This window comes from Nycticebus coucang, chromosome 2 (assembly GCF_027406575.1).
Source record: "Nycticebus coucang isolate mNycCou1 chromosome 2, mNycCou1.pri, whole genome shotgun sequence".
Classification (NCBI taxonomy): Eukaryota; Metazoa; Chordata; class Mammalia; order Primates; family Lorisidae; genus Nycticebus; species Nycticebus coucang.
The window spans coordinates 24,285,151-24,307,104 of NC_069781.1; the positions used below are offsets into that span (position 1 = coordinate 24,285,151).

The 21,954-nt window shown below is 52.3% G+C and overlaps 1 protein-coding gene across 8 annotated transcripts in view; it reads right to left on the reverse strand.

The window, feature by feature from the left end:
• The window catches only part of RGS3 (regulator of G protein signaling 3), a 125,354-nt gene that overhangs the window by 16,908 nt on the left and 86,492 nt on the right, over nucleotides 1–21,954 (reverse strand). The window contains exon 1 of one of the 8 annotated variants that reach the window (XM_053565264.1): nucleotides 15,332–15,753. The exons of 3 other annotated variants lie outside the window; for them this stretch is intronic. In XM_053565264.1, the coding sequence (XP_053421239.1) occupies nucleotides 15,332–15,385 (54 nt within the window). In that variant the 5' untranslated portion in view covers nucleotides 15,386–15,753. Of the gene's footprint in view, nucleotides 1–798; nucleotides 929–14,954; nucleotides 15,247–15,331; nucleotides 15,754–21,954 lie in introns of those variants that run through there. 4 more of the 8 variants (XM_053565279.1, XM_053565287.1, XM_053565293.1 and 1 more) reach the window with 4 other exon arrangements.

Sequence of the window (21,954 nt, forward strand, 5' to 3'; positions counted from 1 at the left end):
AGCTGGGAGGTGACCCCACCCAGGGACCTTTCAGACCTCATAGCCTCATGCTCTGAAATATCAGCAATCCCAAATCCCTACTACATAGACAAGAAGACTGAGGCCCAGGAGAGACAGAGGCCAGCCTAGAATCACACAAGGTGTCAGGTAGAGCCAGTCACTAGTCTTCTGGGCCATAACATCTCCACCTGTGAAATGGGATAACCAATGTGCCCAAGTGACAAGCCAGGAACACATAATACAGAGAGTGTAAAGTTCTCAAAGGAGAGGATGATGGGGATGGCGGTGGCAATGGTGGTGGTGGTGGTGGTGGTGATTTTAAAAAGCAGATCTAAAAGAAATTCTGACATTAAGGACCTCAAACAGTGGCATGTTTTCAATGTAGCCCTAGAAACAAACCCTGCCAAACGCCCAGAGTGGAACTTGGCGATTGTGATGCCAGGCCTCCTGATCCAGAGCCCACCTGGAAACTAAGGGCACTCTAGCCCCATGAGGCTGCTCCCAGGTGGACAGAAAGGGTCTCTATTGAACACACAGGAAGACTGGGGGCCCAGCTGGACAGTCACTTAGTGACCAGGGACTATGCCTGGACTAGAACCCCAGCCTTCTGACTCTATTCTCTCCAAGCCCACTTCCAATCTCATTCCCCAGGAACAGCCCCATCTCCAGCCTGTTGCCCCCACTCCTGGAAGCAGCCTCCATCAGGAAACACACTGCCCACAGCCAGCTCCCTAACTCCCCACATTCGCATGACCCTCCCCAACAGCCAGACAGCCAACCCCTACCCTGGCCACCTGCCTCTGATAGTCCTTGGGAAAGACGGAAGGAAGGAAGCAGCATCCGGGTGGCCTCAGGGCCTGGCACAGAGTGGCACAGAGAGGGGAGCAGACCGCATTTCCCCTTTCCTGGGTGCTGGGGGTGGGGCCCAGCCTGTCCCAGCAGTGACTGTCAGCCCCGAGCCCGCCCAGCCCTAGGGGAAAGTGCAGCAACAAACCCAAAACCAGAAATGCAAGTCAGCCTGCCTCTGCCAACCCTGCTCTAAATCCAGGCCAAACCAAACAGCCAGGAGCGGAAGTGCTGTTCGAGCAGGGGTGCCTGTCCCCAAAGGGCTCCTACCCAGAGGGTTTAGGGGAAACCACCCAAGATTTTAGGTCTCTCAGAGTGCCCAGCAGTTTGTATGGTCAGATGCCGAAGTCAGACCTTGATTTTGATCCCAATGGGGCCACTTTCTGGCTGTGCAACTCTAGCCAAGCCTCTCAACCCCTAGAGCAGTGGTTCTCAACCTGTGGGTCACAACCCCTTTTTAACAATGAAAGTACATTGCAGCATTAGGAAGGTGAGAACCACTGCCCTAGAGCCTGTTTCCTCATCTAAAACCGAACCCAGCCATGTCACACTGCGCTCACGTGACCATCACCAGTCTCCTCAAAGCACCTGGCCCAGGAAAAGCATCCCACACAATAAGAGCCACCAAGAGTCTCATCTTATTTTAGAGATAGGGAAACCAACGCTCCAGAGGGTAAAAGAACTACCTAAGAATTAAGAGGCTGATGCGGAATCAGAGCTTGTGTCCCCTGTCCGAGGTCTCTCTCTCTTTCCTGGGACCCTTACACACACGTGTTTGGGGCCCTCAGTGGAAAGAGGCCAGGAACGCTGCCTGAGGACCTCACCTGGGCCCATCCCCCACCGGACACCCTCACACGCTGGCAAACAGGGCCCAGGACTCATGGGCTCTTTCCTGCACTCCAGGCAGGCCTGTGTGAGCAGTAACCAAGTGCAGGTTTGGTCAGGCCAGTGTTCCTGGGAGAGCTGGAGTGGAGAGTGGCTTGAGGAAGGTTCTGGAGCAAACATAGGAAACTTGAGAACCCGGGGGGTTGGGGGTGGGAAGCATAGGGGAGGATCAGGGTGGATGAGGAGCCACGCCTGAGGGCCAGGTCTCAGAATGAAATGATGGGTGTGGATTGCCCCGGGAGCAATGGAATGACATGGTCAGAACCATGCCACATCTCACCTGCTGTGGGCAGGGCGGGCAGACATGTGGGCGGGGAAGACTGGGCACGTGTGCGTTCATGCATTCATTCATTCCCCAGGCACTGAGCTGGGTACCGAGAGGACAGCCAGGAACAAGTCAGACAGAACCTCTGCCCTCAGTGAATTCGGAAAAGCACAGGGGAGACGACTGTTTTTTAGGAGTGCAGTGAGTTCTCTGACGGAGGAAGTGTGGCAGCTGAGGGCGCTCAGCCAGAGCACCCCAGAGACCAGCCTTCTCAGCCAGGGTCAGAGTCTCTCTCATCCAACACTTCTGTGGGTTAATTCTGCCCATGTCTCACCTGGTAGAAGCACATGGGACATGGACTAGGCCCTCTAAATACAGCCTCTGTTTAGGATCTAAATCAAATCCTCTCCCAAATCCAATCCTGAGCTCAAACAGGCTAGGGGAGGATGGCAGCTATGACACCCAGAGCTCCTGCTTGGGTCCTAGACCCCCACCAGCTATGGGATTTGGTGTGGTGGTAGGCTAGGCTACTGGAAGTGATTTGTCCAACATCACGCAGCTGCTAACTGCAGGGCCAGGTCTGCTGACCCAGAGGCAACCTGTCACCTTCACACCAGTGATTCATCATGTCCACCAGAAACCAGCTCTGCATCTGCCCTCAAAAACCACTTCCTGCTTCAGGGGGGCAGGGGGAGCTTGGGTTTGCCTCTGTCCCAGGGCTGCCCTTATGCAGCCAGGATTTTACAGAAAGAGCACTGGACATGATCCATTCTGCACTTGCTAGCTGTGTGACCCCAGGCTACTGCCTCTCCAAGCCTGGTTTTCTCTGCCATGAAAGGGGGGGAGCATGCCACCTGCCTCTTGTTAACTCCAGAGAGCCTCAGGGACCAAGTCTCAGAAAGGACAGGACAATGCTCTGGGAACTGCAAAGCTGTCGGAGAAAGCAGTTCACAGAATTCCTGCCCGGCTCTGACTTTCGGGGTGGGGTGTTCCTTTGGGTCTGGCACACCCTGGGCTCCCAGCTTCCAGTGCCTGGTCTGACGCTGCTCAGGAACCATGGTTACACAGCCACTGCCGAGCTACCCTGGCCCAGCCTCAGCCCAGCTATGCCAGGTCTGGCTTCTTGACACCCAGAGGCTGGACACTGCCCCCACCCCCCACTGCGTTTGCCCCAGCCCAGAAGCCCTCCAGGCTGTCCCTTCTCCTCCTCTTGGACTTTGCCAAAGTCCAAGAGGATAGAGGTAGTTACAGTGGTGAGAGCTTTGAATATTGGTCACCACTTCACACTTACGCTAGCTGGGCGACCTTGGGTTCAATCTATCTGTGCCTCAGTTTCCTTTGCTATAACTTGGGATTAGTAATGCCTCCTCACAGTGCCATTGGAGGAATGAATGAGCTAATGATGTCCAGAGCTCAGCACCATGCCGACACACATAAGCACTCAAGAAGTCAATCACCCATACAGCTTAGCTCTCACATCTTCCTCCCTGGGTTTCCGCTGGTTCCTTCTCTACTCCCTCGTGGGCCTCTGTGCCTGTCCCTCAGGACCTGTTCCAGGCACCCCCTGATTTCAGTCCTGCATGCTGCCTCATGCCCTGCCCACTCCTCAGTATACAAGCACTGGCTGCCACAGCTGGCGACCCCCAGTCCTCACTGGCAGCGCAGACGCCCTCCAGAGTCTGGACAACACAGGCAAGTATTCACCAAATCCTCTGTTCTGGGTTCTGTGCATGCCACAGGGAATACGGAAGACACGATCCCTGTCCTCATGCAGCTTGCAGGCTAGAGAGGAAGGACAGACATTAACCAAGTCATCACCCACATAAAAATAAGATAAATACAAACCACTATCTGCTTGTGAGACACAATAAAGAGGAGTGTCAGAAAAGACACCGGACTAAAACCTTCTCAAAGGACAGGAAGGGTCTCACTGTGGGAGGAAGCAGCGTATGCAAAGGTCCCAGTCCAGGAAAGGGCATGGCCCAGCCTTGGAACAGAGAAGACACCTGTACACCTGCAGCCCCAGGGCTGGGGGTGGAGACCATCTTCTGGACGCCCCCAGCCTCACCCACCCCACACTGGATGCATGGCCTTCCCCCAAGCCCATCGGTCCTCTCAGGGTCCCAGTATCAATGATGCCACCTCCAGTGGCCCAGTGAGGGAGGTGGATATCGTTCTCTCCTCTTCCTCATACGACTCCCATGGTCAATCCTCAAATCCTCCCAACTGTCACTTATAAAATCTTTCCACTATGGGTGGCACCTGTGGTTCAACAGAGTAAGGCGTTGGCCCCCTATGCTGGAGGTAGAGGGTTCAAACCCAGCCCTGGCCAAAAAGCAAGCAAACAAGCAAACAAATAAAATCTTTCCCCTATGGAGGCTGTGTGTGGGATGACAGAGGGCATATGGGAACTCTCTATACTTCGCACTGAATTCCTATAACTACTCTAAAAAACAACGTTTATCAATTTGTTTTAAAAACAAAAATCTTTCTACTCTCTCCACGTCCACTCCCACCACCTTCCTCCTGACCACCGTCATCCCCATGATGCCCACCTGCCAGCGGTGATCCAGACTCTTCGGTCATTCTCTGTGCCGTGCCAGGAGAGCCTTCTAAATGAACATCTGAACTTACCACTCCTCTCCTTGAAACTTTGGCGTGACTCCCAGTACCTCTCAAATAGAGTCCAAATTCTGTAGCACTGGAGGACCCTGGGCTCTATATCTCTGTCTGTCTCTAGCTTCACATTTGACCACCCCCTGCTTAAGTATTAGTGAAAGAATGAATGAATAAATGAGCAATCCACTGAACTTCACGGGACCACCTGGACTCTTCATACTCAAAGCATGGCCTCTGAACCAGCAGCCTGATATGCAAAATACACTCTAAACTTCAACCCCACCTGCCAGATCGGAATCTGCATTTTAACAAGATCCCAAGTGATTCACTTGCATATTAAAGTTAGAAAAACCCTGATCTAGATTATTGGTTCTCAGCAGAGAGGTACACTTTAGAATCACCTGAGAGGCATTTAAAAAATAACCTGTACCTGAGCCCAATCCTAGACATACTGGCTCAGACTCCCCATGAGTAGATCCCAGGCATTTTTACTTCTAATTCCCCAGACAATTCTTATCAGGTAGCAGATAAGGCAACTGACGCCCACAAAAGGGAAGTGATATGCCAAGGTCATGCAACAGAATCAGGACTAAAATCCAGCCCAGAACCTCACCTGGACCCATCCTAACATACAGCACTCCCTCGGTAAGGGAGCCCACACAGAAGACCTCAGGGCAGACAGGAAGCCACTCCCTGAGGGCAGCTGACCCCTCATGCTCCATAGAACAGAGGCCCAACTGCAGGGAGAGAGGGGGAAAGAAAGAATTTGACCGACTGAAACTTCTTTATCTCTAAAGAATCCCACAACTCCTCACAGGTCTGTCAGAAGCTTAGGAGGGCAACACACCACAGCAGGGATCATACCCATTCCATTGAAAGCAAGACTGAGGCACAGAGAAGTAGCTCACTCCAGTTCAGAAACTCAGGACAAAACTGATACTCAGAGCAGGGGAATCCCTGAGAACTGAGAAGATAGGAGGGCCCTCTTAGCAACCTTCCCTACTCTTGGCGTTGTCACTTGCCCAACCAGAAGGGCATCATGCCCTTTGCAGCCTGCTGGAGATCCCCCACCCACTCACCTGGATGGCCGGCTTCTCACTGGGCTGGGAGGCAATTCTCAAGGGCTGGATTCCCGCACTGCCCTCCCCCATCACAGTCCTGCCTCTCCCCCTCTCCACTCGGGGTCTCAGGACTCATAGTCTCTGCCCCCACCCACAGCCCCCAAGACCCTTTCTAGGGCTCCAGTTCTCTTCTCCAAAAGGCAGGGAAATGAGAGCAGGGGGTTTCCTGAACTCTTCCTGTGCTCATGGGAACTGATGCCTTGTGAGAAGGTGAGCTCCAGGCCCCTTGGGGCTCTCCTGCCCCACCCCTGTGTGCTCTGTGCCCCTGCCCTGCTCTGGAGGCCCTGGGCAGGTCCTGGCTCATCAGAATCATGTCCCAGGCTTACTCACACCTCTTCCCCTCTAGGGTCACTCAGCAAATACCTACAGAGCCTGTGCTGGGCATTGCAGCCACATGATGGCAAGACACAGTCCCCGCCCTGAAGGAGCCAGGGCCTCAGGGACAGCCGGGTCAATCTCCCACCCACCCGTCCCTGCCCAGAGGCAGCAGGAGACACTGGGCCAGCTGTCAGGAGATAATGGGGGACAGGAGATTCTGGGCTGAGTAAAACCAGAGACAGCATGAAACGTTCCAGGAAATGCAGGTGGTTCCAGGGGACAAGAGCATGGATATGTTAAGGAATTCAAATTCAGACTTTACCTGACAGCAGTATTTACTCTTTGCTGTAGAGAGAGGAAAGGTGAATCCAGAGAACAGATAATGATGAAAAAGATAGGGGAGAGAGACATCATTCACTGAGCATCTATTGTGCACCTGGCACTGGGACGGTGACTTCAACAGAAACTCACTTCCAACAACCGTATGAGGTCAGTATTGTGGGCCCTCTTTTGCAAATAAGGAAACTCAGAGAGGTTCAGTAACTTATATAAGACCACAAAGCAAATGAGCAGAGGAGTCAAATCGAAACCATGGTCTTCCTGGCTGCAGGGCCCTGCTTTTTCTACTTTCCCATGATTTCCCTTCCTGCCCTCTTCTCTTCCTTTCTCCCTCCCTCCCTTCCTCCAAAGGATCCTTCCTGAGCACCTACCTGGGCCAGGCACTGTGCTGGGCAGTGGAAGGCAATACAGAGGCCCTGATCTCACTCACAAGGCAGGAGTCCAACTCACCCAGGGGAGGGGTGTGTAGAATTCCATATACCTGGTGACCCTCCTGCTCTGTCTCCCTCTCAGGAACCACTTCCAGGCTGGGGGAGAAGCATGTGGCTTCTCTGTGATATTCTGTGCTAGGGTAAGCAGAGAACCTCTGTCACACCAGGGAAACCCCAGGTAAGGTCACAAATGGCTGTGTGGTCACAAGGCAAGTATATGGAGTCAGGCAGGCCTGGAGTTAAATCTCACTTCCTAACCTGGTGATGCCTCCCTCGGAGGCAGAGTGACACCTCCCTTGCCGGATGCCATGGGGCAAATGGAGGCACACAGCAGTGCCCTCTGTTCCTTGCCTTCCTCTCCATGGTTTGACTCTTCCTCATGAGTGGGCACCAGGCTTTACTCCAAATGACACCTCTGAGAACAGGGAGGACTTTGCAAACCAGGAGAGGTGGGAGGGGAGCCTATTGCCAGTTAAGAACTGGGGGCTGGAGACAGGGCAGATCTGGCCCTTACAACTCCTAGACCCGTGCGCTTGTGCAGGCTGCTTAACCTATCAAGGCCTGATTTCCTTCTCTGTAAAATGGTAATACAAATACTCAGTACCTACACCACACCACTGCTGGGAAAGATCCACATACAGACCTTAGCATGGGTCCTGAAACATAGCAGGTGCCCAGCAATTACCACTCCCATCATCATCACCATCTCCCCTCCCTGCATCCAATCCTGGGAAAGGGCACGTGACACATTCTGGCCTCACCACGGCCTAGGACAGGAGTGTTAGCAGCTGCACATTTCAGGGGAGGAAACTGAGGCTCATACCAAGGCCTCGGAGACTGGGAAGGTAGACAAGTCTGCGCCCAACCTTCTCCCAGGCTGGGTCAGTCTGGCTCACTGTGTGGCCTGGGCCAATCACTCCCCTCCTTGGGTCTCACTCTCCCCAGGGGTGTCTGTCGAGCTCTGAATCTCAGCCAGCCTAGGAGAGTCACATCTCAGGGCCCACAGCATGGCCAGGTCTCCTGTGGGTACATCAAGGACAGGAAAAGCAGAAAGGTCCCCCTTTCCAGAGATACCCCTGCCTTGTCTGTCTGTCCCAGTTCCAAAAATACCTCCTCCTTACAGGCCTGCTGTACTGGGGACACTGGGCGGGGGGCAGGGGAGTAGAAGGAAGGCTCTTCTACCTGAGGACACTTGGGTGGACATCTGGACATGGGACTCAACCATAGCCCTCATGCTCCCAGAACCAAGGACCCCTCCACCTCATCGCTGCCTCCTGGGGAGGCGGGAGTGATGGGAGTGACGTCAGCAGGTTTGGCTGGATTTATAGTCTGCTCCAAATTCACACCCCTGCCTCCCCATCATGGGACTTTCTCTCATCTTCCTCAGACCTAGACAAACTTGCTTATAGTCTTCTTCTGCTCCAAACCCCTCTAGCACGCTGAGATAAAGTCCTCGCCCCAAACCCTGAATATTCTGCCCCTACCGACCTATTCACCACACCATTTCTCTTCTCTGCCTCCAAAGCCACTGTACTCCTGTGCTCACACTGTACTTCCTGCCTGGAACACCCTCCCCAGCCCTATACACCTGGAGAACCTCTATTCACCCTTCAAAACTCAAGCACATCCATACGTGTATTGCCCTTCAATTTTTCACAAAGGTGACATCACCCTATGGTAAGAAAGGAGAGTCTATTCACTTTTTTTTTTGAGACAGGGTCTTAGCCTGTTGCCATGGCTATGAGTGCAGTGGTGGCATCATCATAGCTCACTGCAAACTCAAACTCCTATGCTCAAGAAATCCACCTGCCTCAGCCTCCCAAGTACCTGGAACAATAGATATGCACCTGGCTAAGTTTTTTATTTTTATAGAGATAGGGTCTTGCTATTGCTTAGGCTGGTCTTGAACTCCTGGATTTAAGCAATCTTCCTGCCTTCGCCACCCAGAGTGCTGGATTACAAGGGTGAGGGACCACACCCAGTTGATCTTTTTAATAAACTGAATATCTACCCAGAAAAATGAGTCTGACCTCTCTATCACACCATGCATAAAAATCTATTTCAAATGGATTTTAGGTCTAAATATAAAACATAAACCAATCAAACTTCTATGGGATAACATAGGGATATTTTCATAACCCTGTAATAAGCAAAGAAAAGAACTCAACAAGCAGTATCCATTAAAGGTAAAGATTAACAAATTGGACATTAAAATTAAGACTTTCTGTTCTTCAAATATACCCTTATAAGAACGCCTATGGCTCAGTCGGTAAGGCGCCAGCCCCATATACCGAGGGTGGCAGGTTCAAACCCGGCCCCGGCCAAACTGTAACCAAAAAATAGCCGGGCGTTGTGGCAGGCGCCTGTAGTCCCAGCTACTCGGGGGGCTGAGGCAAGAGAATGGCTTAAGCCCAGGAGTTGGAGGTTGCTGTGAGCTGTGTGAGGCCATGGCACTCTACCGAGGGCCATAAAGTGAGACTCTGTCTCTACAAAAAAAAAGAATAAAAAGGCAAATCCCGGAGTGGGAGTACATATTTGGAATGTATATATCCAACAATGAACCCATATCCAGAATATTTTTTAAGTTCCCACAAATCAATCAGAAAAAAAATCCAACAGAAAAATGGGAGAAAGACTTGAACAGGCACTTTGCAAAAGAGGTTATCCAAATGGCTAATCAACATATGAGAAGATACTCAAATTCATTAGTTATCAGGGAAATGCAGATTAAAACCACAATGGAATAGCACAATATCCATGACCAGTAATCTTGGAAAGAACATGTAACAGGCTTTCTCATTCGGTGTTACACTTTGGAAAATAATATGATGGTATCTAGAAAGCTAATTATATACAACTCTATGACTTAGCAGTGCAAACCTTAGGTATTTATTTGCCTAACAAAAACCATATATAGTGCATCAAAAGACACGTTCAAGAATATTCACAGCAGCAGTATTAATTACAGTCTCAAACTGGAAACAAGACAAATGTTCATCAACAGTAGAATGAATAAACTGTGAAATAGCAACACAATGAAAAGCCACAGAGCAATGAGAATGAACAAAAATAAAAGTTAATAAAATAAAACTGATGAACCTTATCATCAAAATGCTGATGAAAAAGAATCAGCATAAAAAAAAAACACATACTTGGCTCAGCGCCCATGCTCCGTGGTTAGGGCGCCAGCCACATACAATGGGGCCAGCCGGTTCAAACCAAGCCTGGGCCTGCCAAACAACAATGACAACTACAACAATAACAACAACAAAAATAGCTGGGTGTGGTGGTGGGCACCTGTAGTGCCAGCTACTTGGGAGGCTGAGGCAAGAGAATCACTTAAGCCCAAGAGTTTGAGGTTGCTGTGAGCTGTGACACCACAGCACTCTACCAAGGGTGACATAGTGAGACTCTGTCTCAAAAAATAAAACCATACTTGATAATTCCACTTATGCAAAGCTCAAGACCGGCAACACTAATCAGTGACAGAAGTCAGGATAGAGGTCACCTTTGAGGCCATAGTGACTGAAAGTGAGAGCATGGGGCAGGTAGGGTTCCTGGGGTACTGGAATGTCCTATTTCTTGTCCAGGATGGGGTTACATGAGTTATGTTCACTGCGAAAATTTATCCGCTGTATACTTCTAATCTTTCTGGAATTATGCCATACTTCAAAAGTTTATTTTAAAAACTATCAAAAACACTCATCCCTATATCTCCTCCTCTGCTCCCCCGTCTGAGGCAGTGGCTCTTTCCTCTGTGAGCTCCTTGCCCTTTGTATACATCTCTGATTGTACATTCCAACAGTTTTCCCCCTGCAGAAGGTGACTACACGCCTCCTGTTTGCTGAATTCTACTCTGTGTCAGACTCATGCCACGGACCTCCACTACCTCATTGAATTTCGTAACAGCCACCCATGAGAGAAGGGGCACCCCCACTGCTAACACGACCTTGAATTGGCATGCACAAACCACGTCTAAGTGCTTCGTGCGTATCATTTCACTCAATCGGATGAGGCTGAACCACTGCCTGAAGAAATGGAGGCAGGAGAGGCCTCCCAACTCCTGTGTGTCTTGTCCAAGGGTGCACCTCAGTCAGGCAGGAGAAAGCCTGCTCTCAAGTTCAGAGCCCACCTTCCCATAGAGCACACTAGATAGCTTCCCTAGGTAAGGAGGAGAACAGCTACACCTCAGAAGGGTGGACAGATGGGGACAGGGAACTGTCCCTTCAATGTGCAAGCATCTGTGCAAGCAGATTCAACCTCACCTCTTGCAGGAAGCTTTGCTGAGGCTCGCAGGTGGGGTTGGATGCTTCCCCCAGAGTTCCCACAGCCCCCCATGCCTTGCCATGAAAGCTGTGTTGTCACTGTTACCTGCTCATCCCTGGCATTAAATTAGAAAATGGACCTTTTGTATCCATACCTCCAGTAACTAACAAGTATGTGGCACATAGTAGGTGCTTAATACACATGGAAGGGAGGAAGAAAGCGAGGGAGAGAGAAGGGAAGGCAGAGAGGACAGTACAAAGCCACCATTTGGATCAACTGGGAACTCCATTCATTGAAGTCTGAGAGCTGAAGGTGTCAAGCTCTGGCTGGACATCAGTTATGATCCTGGACTTGAAGGGTGCAGAGCCACCTTCCACTCCACAATCTTCCTCCTGGCACCTCCAGCCTTCTCCCAAGGTTCTCACCAGCTATTTGGTCCCCAGAGGTTCTGCCAAGACCTCTCTCTGCCTCTCTCTTCATTCCCTTACCTCTGTCACCCTGACCTGAGTGACCTGAGTTCCTGAGGTTCTGTTATTTGCCCAAGGCTAACCCTAAAAAGAGGTACTGAGGCTACCACAAAGAGCCCTGGATTTGTGGTAAAAAGCATGCCTAGTTCCAAGTAATCTATTGCATGCCCCCTTCTAAGTTGGGAGCTGCTGACAGCTCTCCAGCAGCAGCCTGAGCCACAGTGGCAGGGGCAAGTAGGCTGGCCCATGGAGGGCAGGGAGAGGGTAGAAGTCTTAGGCCATCTGGAGCACAGGGAACACCTGGCAGCTGTCCATACATCTGGAGTGATGGCTTAGGCCCATTGCCAGAAGGAAGAGGTATCCTGGGACCATCTCCCCTCTCCTCTCTGGCTGAAAACTGTGATCTCCCAAGGCCCCAGCCTCCCCCATATTACCCCACCCCCACCCCAATCCTGGAAGCCAGGGTACAGCTGGTTGTGCAGGGGAAGGCAGTGGCTCCCTGGGGCTGAGCCTAGCTGGCCTGCTGTGAGTGGCTCCAGCTTCTCCGGGCTTAAGGGGCTGAGCCATAAGCAGCCTTGTTTATCCCTGGGAGGAATGATGGTTTTCCCTGAGCAATAACATCTTGGAAACCGCCTGGCTCCACAAACAACAACAAACTCCCAGCTTCTGCCTAGGCTGCAGCTTGCATGAGGTTTCTGCCCAGAAGCCTCCAAGTAACAGGTTGGTGGCTGCTTTCCTGCTGAGCTAGACCCTGCCCTTAGCTACTAGCTCTTCGAACCCAGGAAGAGGAGAGTGTCGATAGAAAATCAGAGAATTGGATGTTTGGAAGGGGGTCGGCAATACCTCATCCAGTCCCAACAGGGAAACTGAGCCAGAGAAAGAGACATATTTGTCTGAGATCATCGGTGAGCAGGGACTAGAAGGTTCTTCAGCTTCTAGCCTATTGGCCAAGAGTTTTCTCAGTCATACACATTGCTTTTGCAAAGGATAGCAGGATTCCAGTCTGTAAGCCCAAAAGTCCAAAAAGGGACAAGTTTCTGGTGAGTGCAAGAACAAGGAAGTCCCAAGATGAAACTCACGTACACTGAGACATCCATGTGGTGCAGTTGGGAAAGACCTGGGCTGGGGAACCAGAGACCTGAGTTCTTGTCTCTGCCTTGCTGCTGAGTCTCATGCAACCTCAGGCAAGTGCTTCCTCTCCTGCCTCAGTCCCCTATCAAGAAGGCAAACAAAAGGGGCCATCTCCAGGGTCTTGGGAGAACAAATGGGAAGCAGCTCTCAGGGTTCCCAGGGACTCAGCAGGAGACAAGCACTCCTTCCTCAGCTGTGCTTCTTCTGAGGGAGCCATGGAGACCACTGGCTGAGAATCAACTTCCCCCAGATCCACCCTGGTTGGCACCATTCCAAGAGGGTCCAGGGAACTTAGCTCCAAGCCCCTGTGGTCTGTGCAAAAGAATATGAGCATTTCATCTGAACCAGCCAGGGCTCTTCCCTCCACTCTTCATGGACACCACCCAGCCTAGCATGACCCTCGAGCAGGCTCTTCCTATGGCCTCAGCCAGGATGAAACCAAAATTCTCCCTGCCTCATCTTCCCTCAGACCCACCCCCAACCCTGTGGTTGCAACCCTGACATGCAGAGACTAGGCCCCTCCTGAAGGAACTCTTCACCAGGCCTTCTCTGCAGGCACAGAGCTAGGAGATGGGCAGACAGAGCTGACCTGCACAGCAGTATTTATGCTCAAGGAAACCTGCCCTAGCCAGTACAACTCAACACCCCTCTCCAACCAGGCCCCAGGCCAGCCTTTTTGGACTAAGGGACGAATAAAGCCTAGATTCTGCATAAATAGGACATGAAGCAAGGACTGTGGGTGCTACCACGAATAGACAGACTTATTCTAGCTTTAGTATTTCCCTAGTGGTAGAAGTTTGGGTAAAATAAGACCCAGAGCTAAGAGGGGAGCTTTCCAGGCAGATGGAACAGTATGTGCAAAGACAAGGAAACATGGTGGTTTCTTGATAATCAAGTCCTTATAATCAGAAGCCCCATCAACAATGTCTGGCTGAAAGCCCTGGAGACTTCCCCATTAGGGGTGGTCAGTTGCCTCAAACGTTTCCATCCTTGCCAACTGCTTCCATCCTTGCCTACTGCTAAGATGCCAGGCTAGGCCTGGACCAAGTCCTGCTGTGGAACTTGGCTCCCTGGAGGGCCCGCCCTAGGCCAAGCTGTGCCACGTGCTAGGACTGGGGAAGAGGGAGGTGCCCCTTGGCTGGGCGCAGAGGACTCAAGGGGCCCCAGTGGAAACTGTGACTATTCAGTGCGCTGGCTGGGATCCCGCAGGCATCAGTGGGGCAGGCCTCTGCAGCTCCTTCCTGGATATCCCACTCTGCCATCATGATAGGGGAGCCAGATAGCCCCCCAGCCCTAAGGACTCAGAGCAGCAGGGTGCGGAAAGTCTTCAAGAGTTGCTGAGGGGCCTAGTGTCCCCACACCCAGCTAGGCATCTCAAGCCAGAGTGTCAGATTAAAAGCTGAATTACTGAGCTCAGGTCAGGGTAATGGTTTCTCACATGTCTTGTACTCACTGTTCTAAGAGGCAGAAATCCTCCATTCTGGTTCTGGCTCAGACACAGACCTGCTGTTCAAACTTGGACAAGGCCCCTTTCCTTTCTGGGCCCAGGTTCATCCTCCAGCCCTGAGTCCTAGCTTTTAAGGGTTCTTCCTGGACACCCTGGGATAAGAGTAGAGATATGGCCCCTCCAGGATGACAGAAGAATTGGCCTTGGCTCACTCACAGTGGCTAGCTCAGTGCGGTGAGCGTCTCTAACCACTATCCCCTTCGTTGTGGCTCTTGGCTGGACCCAAGGGAGCAGGTGCAGGCCCCTTCCCAAGGGGTTTGAGCTTGGGAGACAGAGCATCCCAGCTTGCGCTTCCAGCAGACATTCTGCAGAAGCCAAGTGAGAGACCAGCCCCGGAGACCACCTTCTTCCCTGCCGGTGGAACTAGGCAGGAATGGCCATCCCTGGTGCCTGTTGTGCGACATCCTGACACGATAGCCGACACTGCCTCCTCATGCAATGTCCTGACTCTCAGTCACCAAACATTTCTTGTCTCTCCCAGAAAGAAAAACTGGCTGACCAGCCTAGAAGTGGGAGTAGCAAACAGTGAGAGCTTGCACCCTAGCCTTGAGGGAGATAGACACACACACAGAGAGACACACACACACACACACACACAGAGTGCTATCTCAGAACAGAACACAAATGGTTTGGTTGCAACATGTCTATCAATGGCTGCCCTGGGGAAGAAACAACAGAAACGGGGGCACAGAATGGCTTGGACAAGAGCCCCCCGCCCACCACCCCCCCCCCCCCCCCCCCCGTCACCGAGACACCTACCCAGCACACTCCGGCAGGGACCCAGGCGACTCCTGGCTGCCGCTCCTACCCGCCCGCCAGGCTCTCCACCCAGCTCCTCCCGCAGGCGGGCAGGCGGCCGTGGCAGTGGCAGCTCCTGGCGGCCGTGTCAAGCGGCCGCCTTCCCCAGACAGAGCTCCTTTGTGTCAGCAGAGCTATTTATGGACTTACCCAACCAAGTTCCCCAGAGGACAGATACCTGCTAGGAAAAGCAGAACCGAATGACCAGGTTCCACCTCCCACGTCTAGGTAGCGTTTTCAAAACCCTTGCATCACCCATCCCTCCTCCTCTTCTTCCTCCTCCTACTTGTCCTCCTCCTCCTCCTCCTCCTCCTCCAGCGTCCTTCCCAAACACACACCCTGTCCAGCCGGCCACCGCCACTCTGGAGAGAGGCCGGGTTTCTTTCTTCCATCAAACAGAAAACTCTGTGGTTTCCCAAACCACTTTTATCCGAGAAGGAGTAAGGGATGTCTCAAGGAAGAGAGTTCCTCGCCAGCCCGTCCTTCAGCGAGAGGGGCAGAGCTGGCTCCTCGGTCACACGCTCTCGCTCTCGCATTCACTAACGTGGGCCCTAGCTCCCCTGTGGCCTGCCCCCAGGGCCCAAGCTGCCCCGCAAAGTGCTCCTCCGGAGGGAGAGAGGACCATCCCTCAGCGTGGCACCCCCTGGCACCAGGATCCCAAGCCGGCTCCACCCCACACACATCCTGAGGGCTCGGGGGCTGGGGCAGTGCAAAGGCAAAGCCACAGCCGCTGCCGCTCCCTGGAAGGACCGGAGCCAATCGCTGAGCCTTCCCTGTCACACCTCCACCCCCAACTCCTCGCTGCTCTCATTCCAATGAGGGGGCTGCACTTGAACCCAGGGTCCTGCAGCCAGCACAGGCTGACTCTGACTCAGAGAATGTGACCGCCTCCCGGGAGGAGGAGTGGCAGCTTCAGTCACCTCCCAGCAGCACCATCCAGCACAGCTGGACACACATGATTTTTAGAGGGCACTTTTGTCTGCCAAACTCCGGGAAATGCAAGATAGACAGAGAGCTTGAGGCTTTTCTCCCCTTATTGGCTGAGAGGGCACATTACAATAGCTCGAGAGTTGCAGCACAGATGACAGAGACAGCACTAACGGTGGAGCCATGGGGGGCAGTGGAATGAGCTATACTGAGAAGGAAGGGTTCCCAATTCCAGCTCCAGCTCAAGCACTGGCTGACTGGGTATCCCTTCTCCCTCTGGGCCTTAGTTTCTTCATCTGTGAAATGGACTGATAACCCATGACCTGCCCACCTGTGGGATTAACAGAGGATTCGATGAACTGACTCTGGACCACCATCTCTTAAGCAGGCCATTCCCAGAGCTCTGCCTGCCTGAATTAATTTAATCCTTACCTACCAGCACCTTGTGAAGAGAGGACCATTATTATCCTATTTACAGATGAAGACCCAAGCACCAGAATGGCAAAGGAAGCTTCACACAGCTAGCGCTCTGTGAAGCCAGGATTGAAGACCAGTTGTTCCCACCCCAGACACCCTCTCTTAGCCGCTGCACAGCCCTGCCACTGCAGCACCATGCTGTACTCCGATGCCACTACAGCTTGTTGTCTGATATCAACCCATGCATCCTGGGCTGCGCCTGGGGCCCAGGTTGGGAGTGCCTACCCTATAACTGACTCCCACTCAAGTGGCAGGCATCCTGGGACATCACCACAGGAAAAATACGGCCAGAAGGGGCCCCTATCCTTCTGTGCTCACCCCATCCCACCGCTGCCACCCAGGCTGAAGCAATGTCCCTCTGCCACTTCCTTTGCCTATGGTAGTCTTATGTCAGGAATGTCTACTGTCTCTCACACTTACAAGCACACTAATGCATGCCATTGTACGCAAATATCCTTTATTAAGATTGACTAGAACAGTCTCATCTGAGTCGATCACTTACAAACTCCAACCAGTGCTTCATCTTCTTCCTGGGGCAGAACTAAGGCAGTCTGTGCTCGGCCCAAGAACCTTCCAGGTTGGAGGGCTGTCATTCTGCAGGCTCCTGGGAAGCAGGGCCCACCCTTGGCCCAGATAACAAAGTCTCAGGAGCTGGCCAATTCCAAGGGAGCTGGCCAATTCCCAGGGGGCTGGCTGGTTCCCAAGATGGAATTTCTGGGACTTGGGATAAGATTTCTCAGGGTTCCTTGACATGAGAGGTCCTGTCTAACTCCAGGTGGGACTCCACCTTCTTTCAATCAACAAATAGTTCCAGAGCACGGACTGCGTGTGGTCTCCGTGTTGGGCCCTGGGGATGCAGTGAGGGAGACAGACTAATGAGTCCATAATTAGACATGGTGTGGTGACAGGCAGGGCAGCTCTACCAACCCAGAGCACTGGGGCCAGGATAGGCCCAGAATACCAATCAAGTGCCCAAAGGCCCAGGAGCCTGCCGGTCCAGGCTAAAAGAACACCTAGTGGATGGGGCAGCCCTAGAGCAGGCACTGCCCTCTGCCTTCCCTTAGTTCCAGACAAAACACCACGGCAGGTGGCGCCCAGTGCACAGCCTGGAGCAGGATGGGGGTATCACCGTCAGCCAAGCTATCGAAGCCAGAGGGCTGTTGCAGATTTTTCACTACTACTTCCCATGTACAGCCAGAGAAACTTAGGCCCAGAGAGGGAAAGTAACTTTCCCAAGGAAACAGAGCCAGTGAGTGGCAGGGCTGGGGCTGGGGCCACTCGCAGTCTGCTGCTCCTTTAACTGCATCCTAATGTTTCTAAGATGTACGTGAATGATGGCACTGTTTGGTACCGGAGGAATTGGGGTCTAGGAAGCAGTAGATCTAGGTGGCCCACATGCCACAGGAATCAGCAACTGTACTAGGCAACTGGGCCCCATTCATTGGGTCAATTATTTTATATAATATAACAAACACCTGATACTACATGGCAGTACTGTGCTAAGTACTTTCTGATTATTGATTCATCAAATTCTCATAATCCTATCAAATATCATTTCTAATACCCCCTTTTTACAGATGGGTAAACAGAGGCATAGAGATTGTGAAACCTGTTTAAGGTCATGCACTAATAAGTACAAAGTTAACTTGATCTGTAGCTCAGTCCACTTTCCACTGTGTCCTGCACCATTGCACAGGGGAGCCCAGTAAATGGCCTAGCCCACTAAACAGACTGCCCCGCTATACAGGGTAGCCCATAGCACAGGCTAGCCCACCACACAAGGCAGTCCACAGCACAGGCTAGCCCACTTCATAGGCTAGCTCACCACACAAGGCAGTCCACAGTATAGGCTAGCCCCGTGCACAGGCTAGCCCACCACAGAAGGCAGTCCACAGCACAGGCTAGCCCACTTCATAGGCTAACCCACCACACAGGGCAGTACACAGCACAAGCTAGCCCACCACACGGGGCAGTCCACAGCACAGGCTAGCCCACTGCACAGGTTAGCCCACCATACAGGGCAGTCCACAGCACAGGCTAGCCCACTGGTTACACTAAGAAATCAGCTGGCCATATGGCCCAACCACACAAGCAAAATCCCCACTGCTCAGGAAGCAGCTCCCAGGGCTGGGAGCAAGGAGGCTCAGCAGGGCACCACCTCTCATTTTTGGAGAGTAGCACTCCCCAGGCAGAGCCCAAGACTCCACAGAGGCCCCTACAGAAGTACAAGCAGCCTCAGTGAGCAGCCACTCTCCAACAGCCTGCACCACTGTCTTCCTTAATACCACCATTAAGCCCAATACCCCTGGCCTTATGTTCCCCAAGACCCTGTCATGAGCCTTGCACAGACAGAAGCCCACTCACCTTCCCTCAGGTAGACTCCACCTGGGGGAAGTAAAGCCTCGGCAATGCCCCCCTCAGAGAAAGAAGCTATTTAATGAGCTTCCCCATCCTGCCTTCTGATCCAAAGTCCACTGTGATTTTGTTCTAGAATGGGGAGGGGTGAGATGCTGCCATGGCAGAAACCAGACAGAAACCAGAGAGAGGTGTGGTCCCAGGAATTCCAGAGCATTTGACAGAGTAAAACCACCCTCTGGCCCCTGACAGTAGTTGCTTAGGTTTTCACTACACCTAGACACCTGAGCCTGTGCTGGGCGTACACTTGCCTCACCTCCTGCAGTGCCCTGCCCTGTCCCGATGTCCCAACATACTACATAAGAAGTGATGACCCTGGGCTGCCCTTTGAAACTCACCCTGACCCTGTCTGAATCTGCTAGCCACTTAAGCAGTTCTGGGCTGTTACTCACTGGGGCTCACAACTCTGGTTAGGGAGTCTACAAACTCTACATAGAAAGGCCTTCCCCACCACACAGTCAACTGAGAAGCTTTAGTTATTTTAATAACCACTGAACCCCTACTATGTGCTGCAGCCTGCACTAGGAACTAAGGCTACAGAGCTAGCAGGCAGCAGCCTGCTCCTGGGGTGGAACTTAAAGGGTGGGCCTGGCAAATTCTGGCACTGATGCTCCAGGCAGAGACTGTCTTGACATGTTTTGGCCTCTAGACCCTAAGACCAGGTCAGGGAGCTTGCTAAGGACATGAACCTTGCTCTTCCTGGTAGCATGTGCCTTATTTATTGGGACACCTACAACAAGTGATTGGGTGGGGTAAGACAGAGCAGGTATCCTCAGGTTCAAGTTCACAGGGAGCTCTGGACTATAACCTAAAGAACCCCGACTGAGCCTCTTCCCCTTCCTGGCCTCAGTCTTCCTAAAGACTAAAGGAAGTGGGTGTCCAGTGGCCTCAGCCCCACTCCTCCCCTATAATGGGCATTCCCATGCCCCTCCAGGTTTTCTGATTAAAGGAATTGGCTCAGTCAGCGATATTTAGAAAGAGCACAGCATTCGGAGTCCAAAAAAATCTGAGTGTGAATTGTCATGGGCAAGTCCCTTTAATGTCTGAATCCCAGTTTCCTCATTTGTAAAATGGGGCTGTTACCATCTGCCCCCGGGCCCTGAGGTGGACTAAATAAGGTGATTACATGTGGAGTGCCTGCACACAGTAAGTGCTCAATAAATGAGAGCCATCACTGTTGTGTTGTCATCGTTGCTACCATCTACAAAAGGACAGAACTTACCTTTTTTTGTTGTTGTTGTTGTTGCAATTTGGCTGGGGCCGGGTTTGAACCCACCACCCTCTGTATATGGGGCCGGTGCCCTACTCACTGAGCCACAGGAGCCGCCCAGGACAGAACTTACCTTAAAGGGTGAATGTAAATGGTAAAGTTAACTGTGATAATATCAGTGGGGGGGGCTAGTAGATGAGGGCCTAGCTGTATGGAGCATGTGCTAGGAGCTGATGATCATCGACATTCAGGGTGCTGGCTATTCTCATCACACCCACCTTATAGATCAGCAAATGAAGATATAGAAAGGTTACATGGCAAAGCAGTGGCCCAATGGGCAGCATGGCCTCCAGGCCTGTGCTTTTAGCTATTCTGTCCCCACCTTGTGTTCCCTAAATGTCATCTACTTCTTCCTCAGCAACTTCAGGCAGCAAAGGACAATTCCCTGCCTACCAATGGGAATGGTAGCTCCCAACCACAGCAAAGAGAAGCCCACCAGCAGCAAAAGCCAAGAGACCCATTGTCCCCCATACAGAGCTGGCCCTGAGGAATGCCGCTGGCTGGCTTCTGCTTCCAGCCTGGGGCACACTTTGCAGTCACCTCAGCAATATTTAGCGTGACCTTGGGCAGCTGCAATAGCACAAGATGGCCAGGAGCCACGGCCATCTCCCTTGGTGGCTCCAGTCCAACCAGCTGTACATACACTGGCCTGAGATTTTAGGCTTCTGGGAGCAATCCTTGACCCAGTGTACTTGTGCCAGCTTCAGGGCCAGGCTGTATCCTGACAGCCCATGTTCCCGAGAAGTGCACTCAGCCACTGACTCAGCCCTGGGGATGCCAGCACTGTGGCCTTGGCTGCTGGACACAGTTCATCCTTATACTCCCCCAGATCCACCCACTGCTTGGACTGGACCACCAAAACAGAGGATCGGCAGGGAAAGACAAAACTAATACGCTAACTTTGCTGCTGCCTTCTGCAAATCCAGGGGTGAGGCCAGCCCCTTCTCTGAGCCTCAGTTTCCCTAACTCTAAAATGTGCACTGAGGTTGGACTAGATCAGTCCACTCAAAATGTGGTCATAGGATGGTACTGGTTCACGGGCTGCTCATTATCAGGCTGCAGTGAGGTAAGTAGCAAAACTGAGAATGTTTGAGACTTTCATGGCCACTTGACATTGTTGCATCCAAGTATGAGATCAGTGGACTGGTCTCATTGATAGGCCAGTTCAGAGTTGTCAAAACAGCATAACAAACCACCTGTGGTGTAATTCTACAAAAGCATAACATCCTTCCTCACAGGTAGTTTAACAAGAAGCCTTCACTGAAACAGTCTCATCTCTATGAGAACTCACTAAGTTGGATTCTATCATGATCCTTCCACCTCCACCAGGACTCAATGCTGTCACACAAGTAGCTCCAGCTCCACCACTCACAGCTCGGAAAGTGGCACCACCATTTGCCCGCCTGTCTGAGCCAGGCTCTTGCACTTCACCCTCTCCCAAACACTCCCCATCCAGTTAATCAGCAAATCCTACAGATCCCAGCAGGTGGCTCTCCCATCTCTCAGTCCCTGGTGCCTTGAGCCAGTCCAAGCCACCACCTTCTGTCCCTGGAGGAGGGCAGTCACTCCAAACAGCTCCCTGCATCTCACCTTGCCTTCTTCCTCACCATTCCCCTTGGCGAGGCTAGCGTGAGCGTTTTACAGCACTTCTGCTGCCATAGCAGCTCCCACTGCCCTCAGGATGAAGCCAAACTCCCTCCCACAGCTTCTTAGGACCTTCCACTCTCTGGCCCTGAACACACCTCCAGTCCCACCTCATGCCTGTTCCCCTTCGTCATGCTGCCACCTACAATAGCCTACCTAAGAGCCTCACCTAGAACAACCCTTAGATGCCAAACCCCTTCCCCGACCTAGAAGCCGTTCTCATGTCTC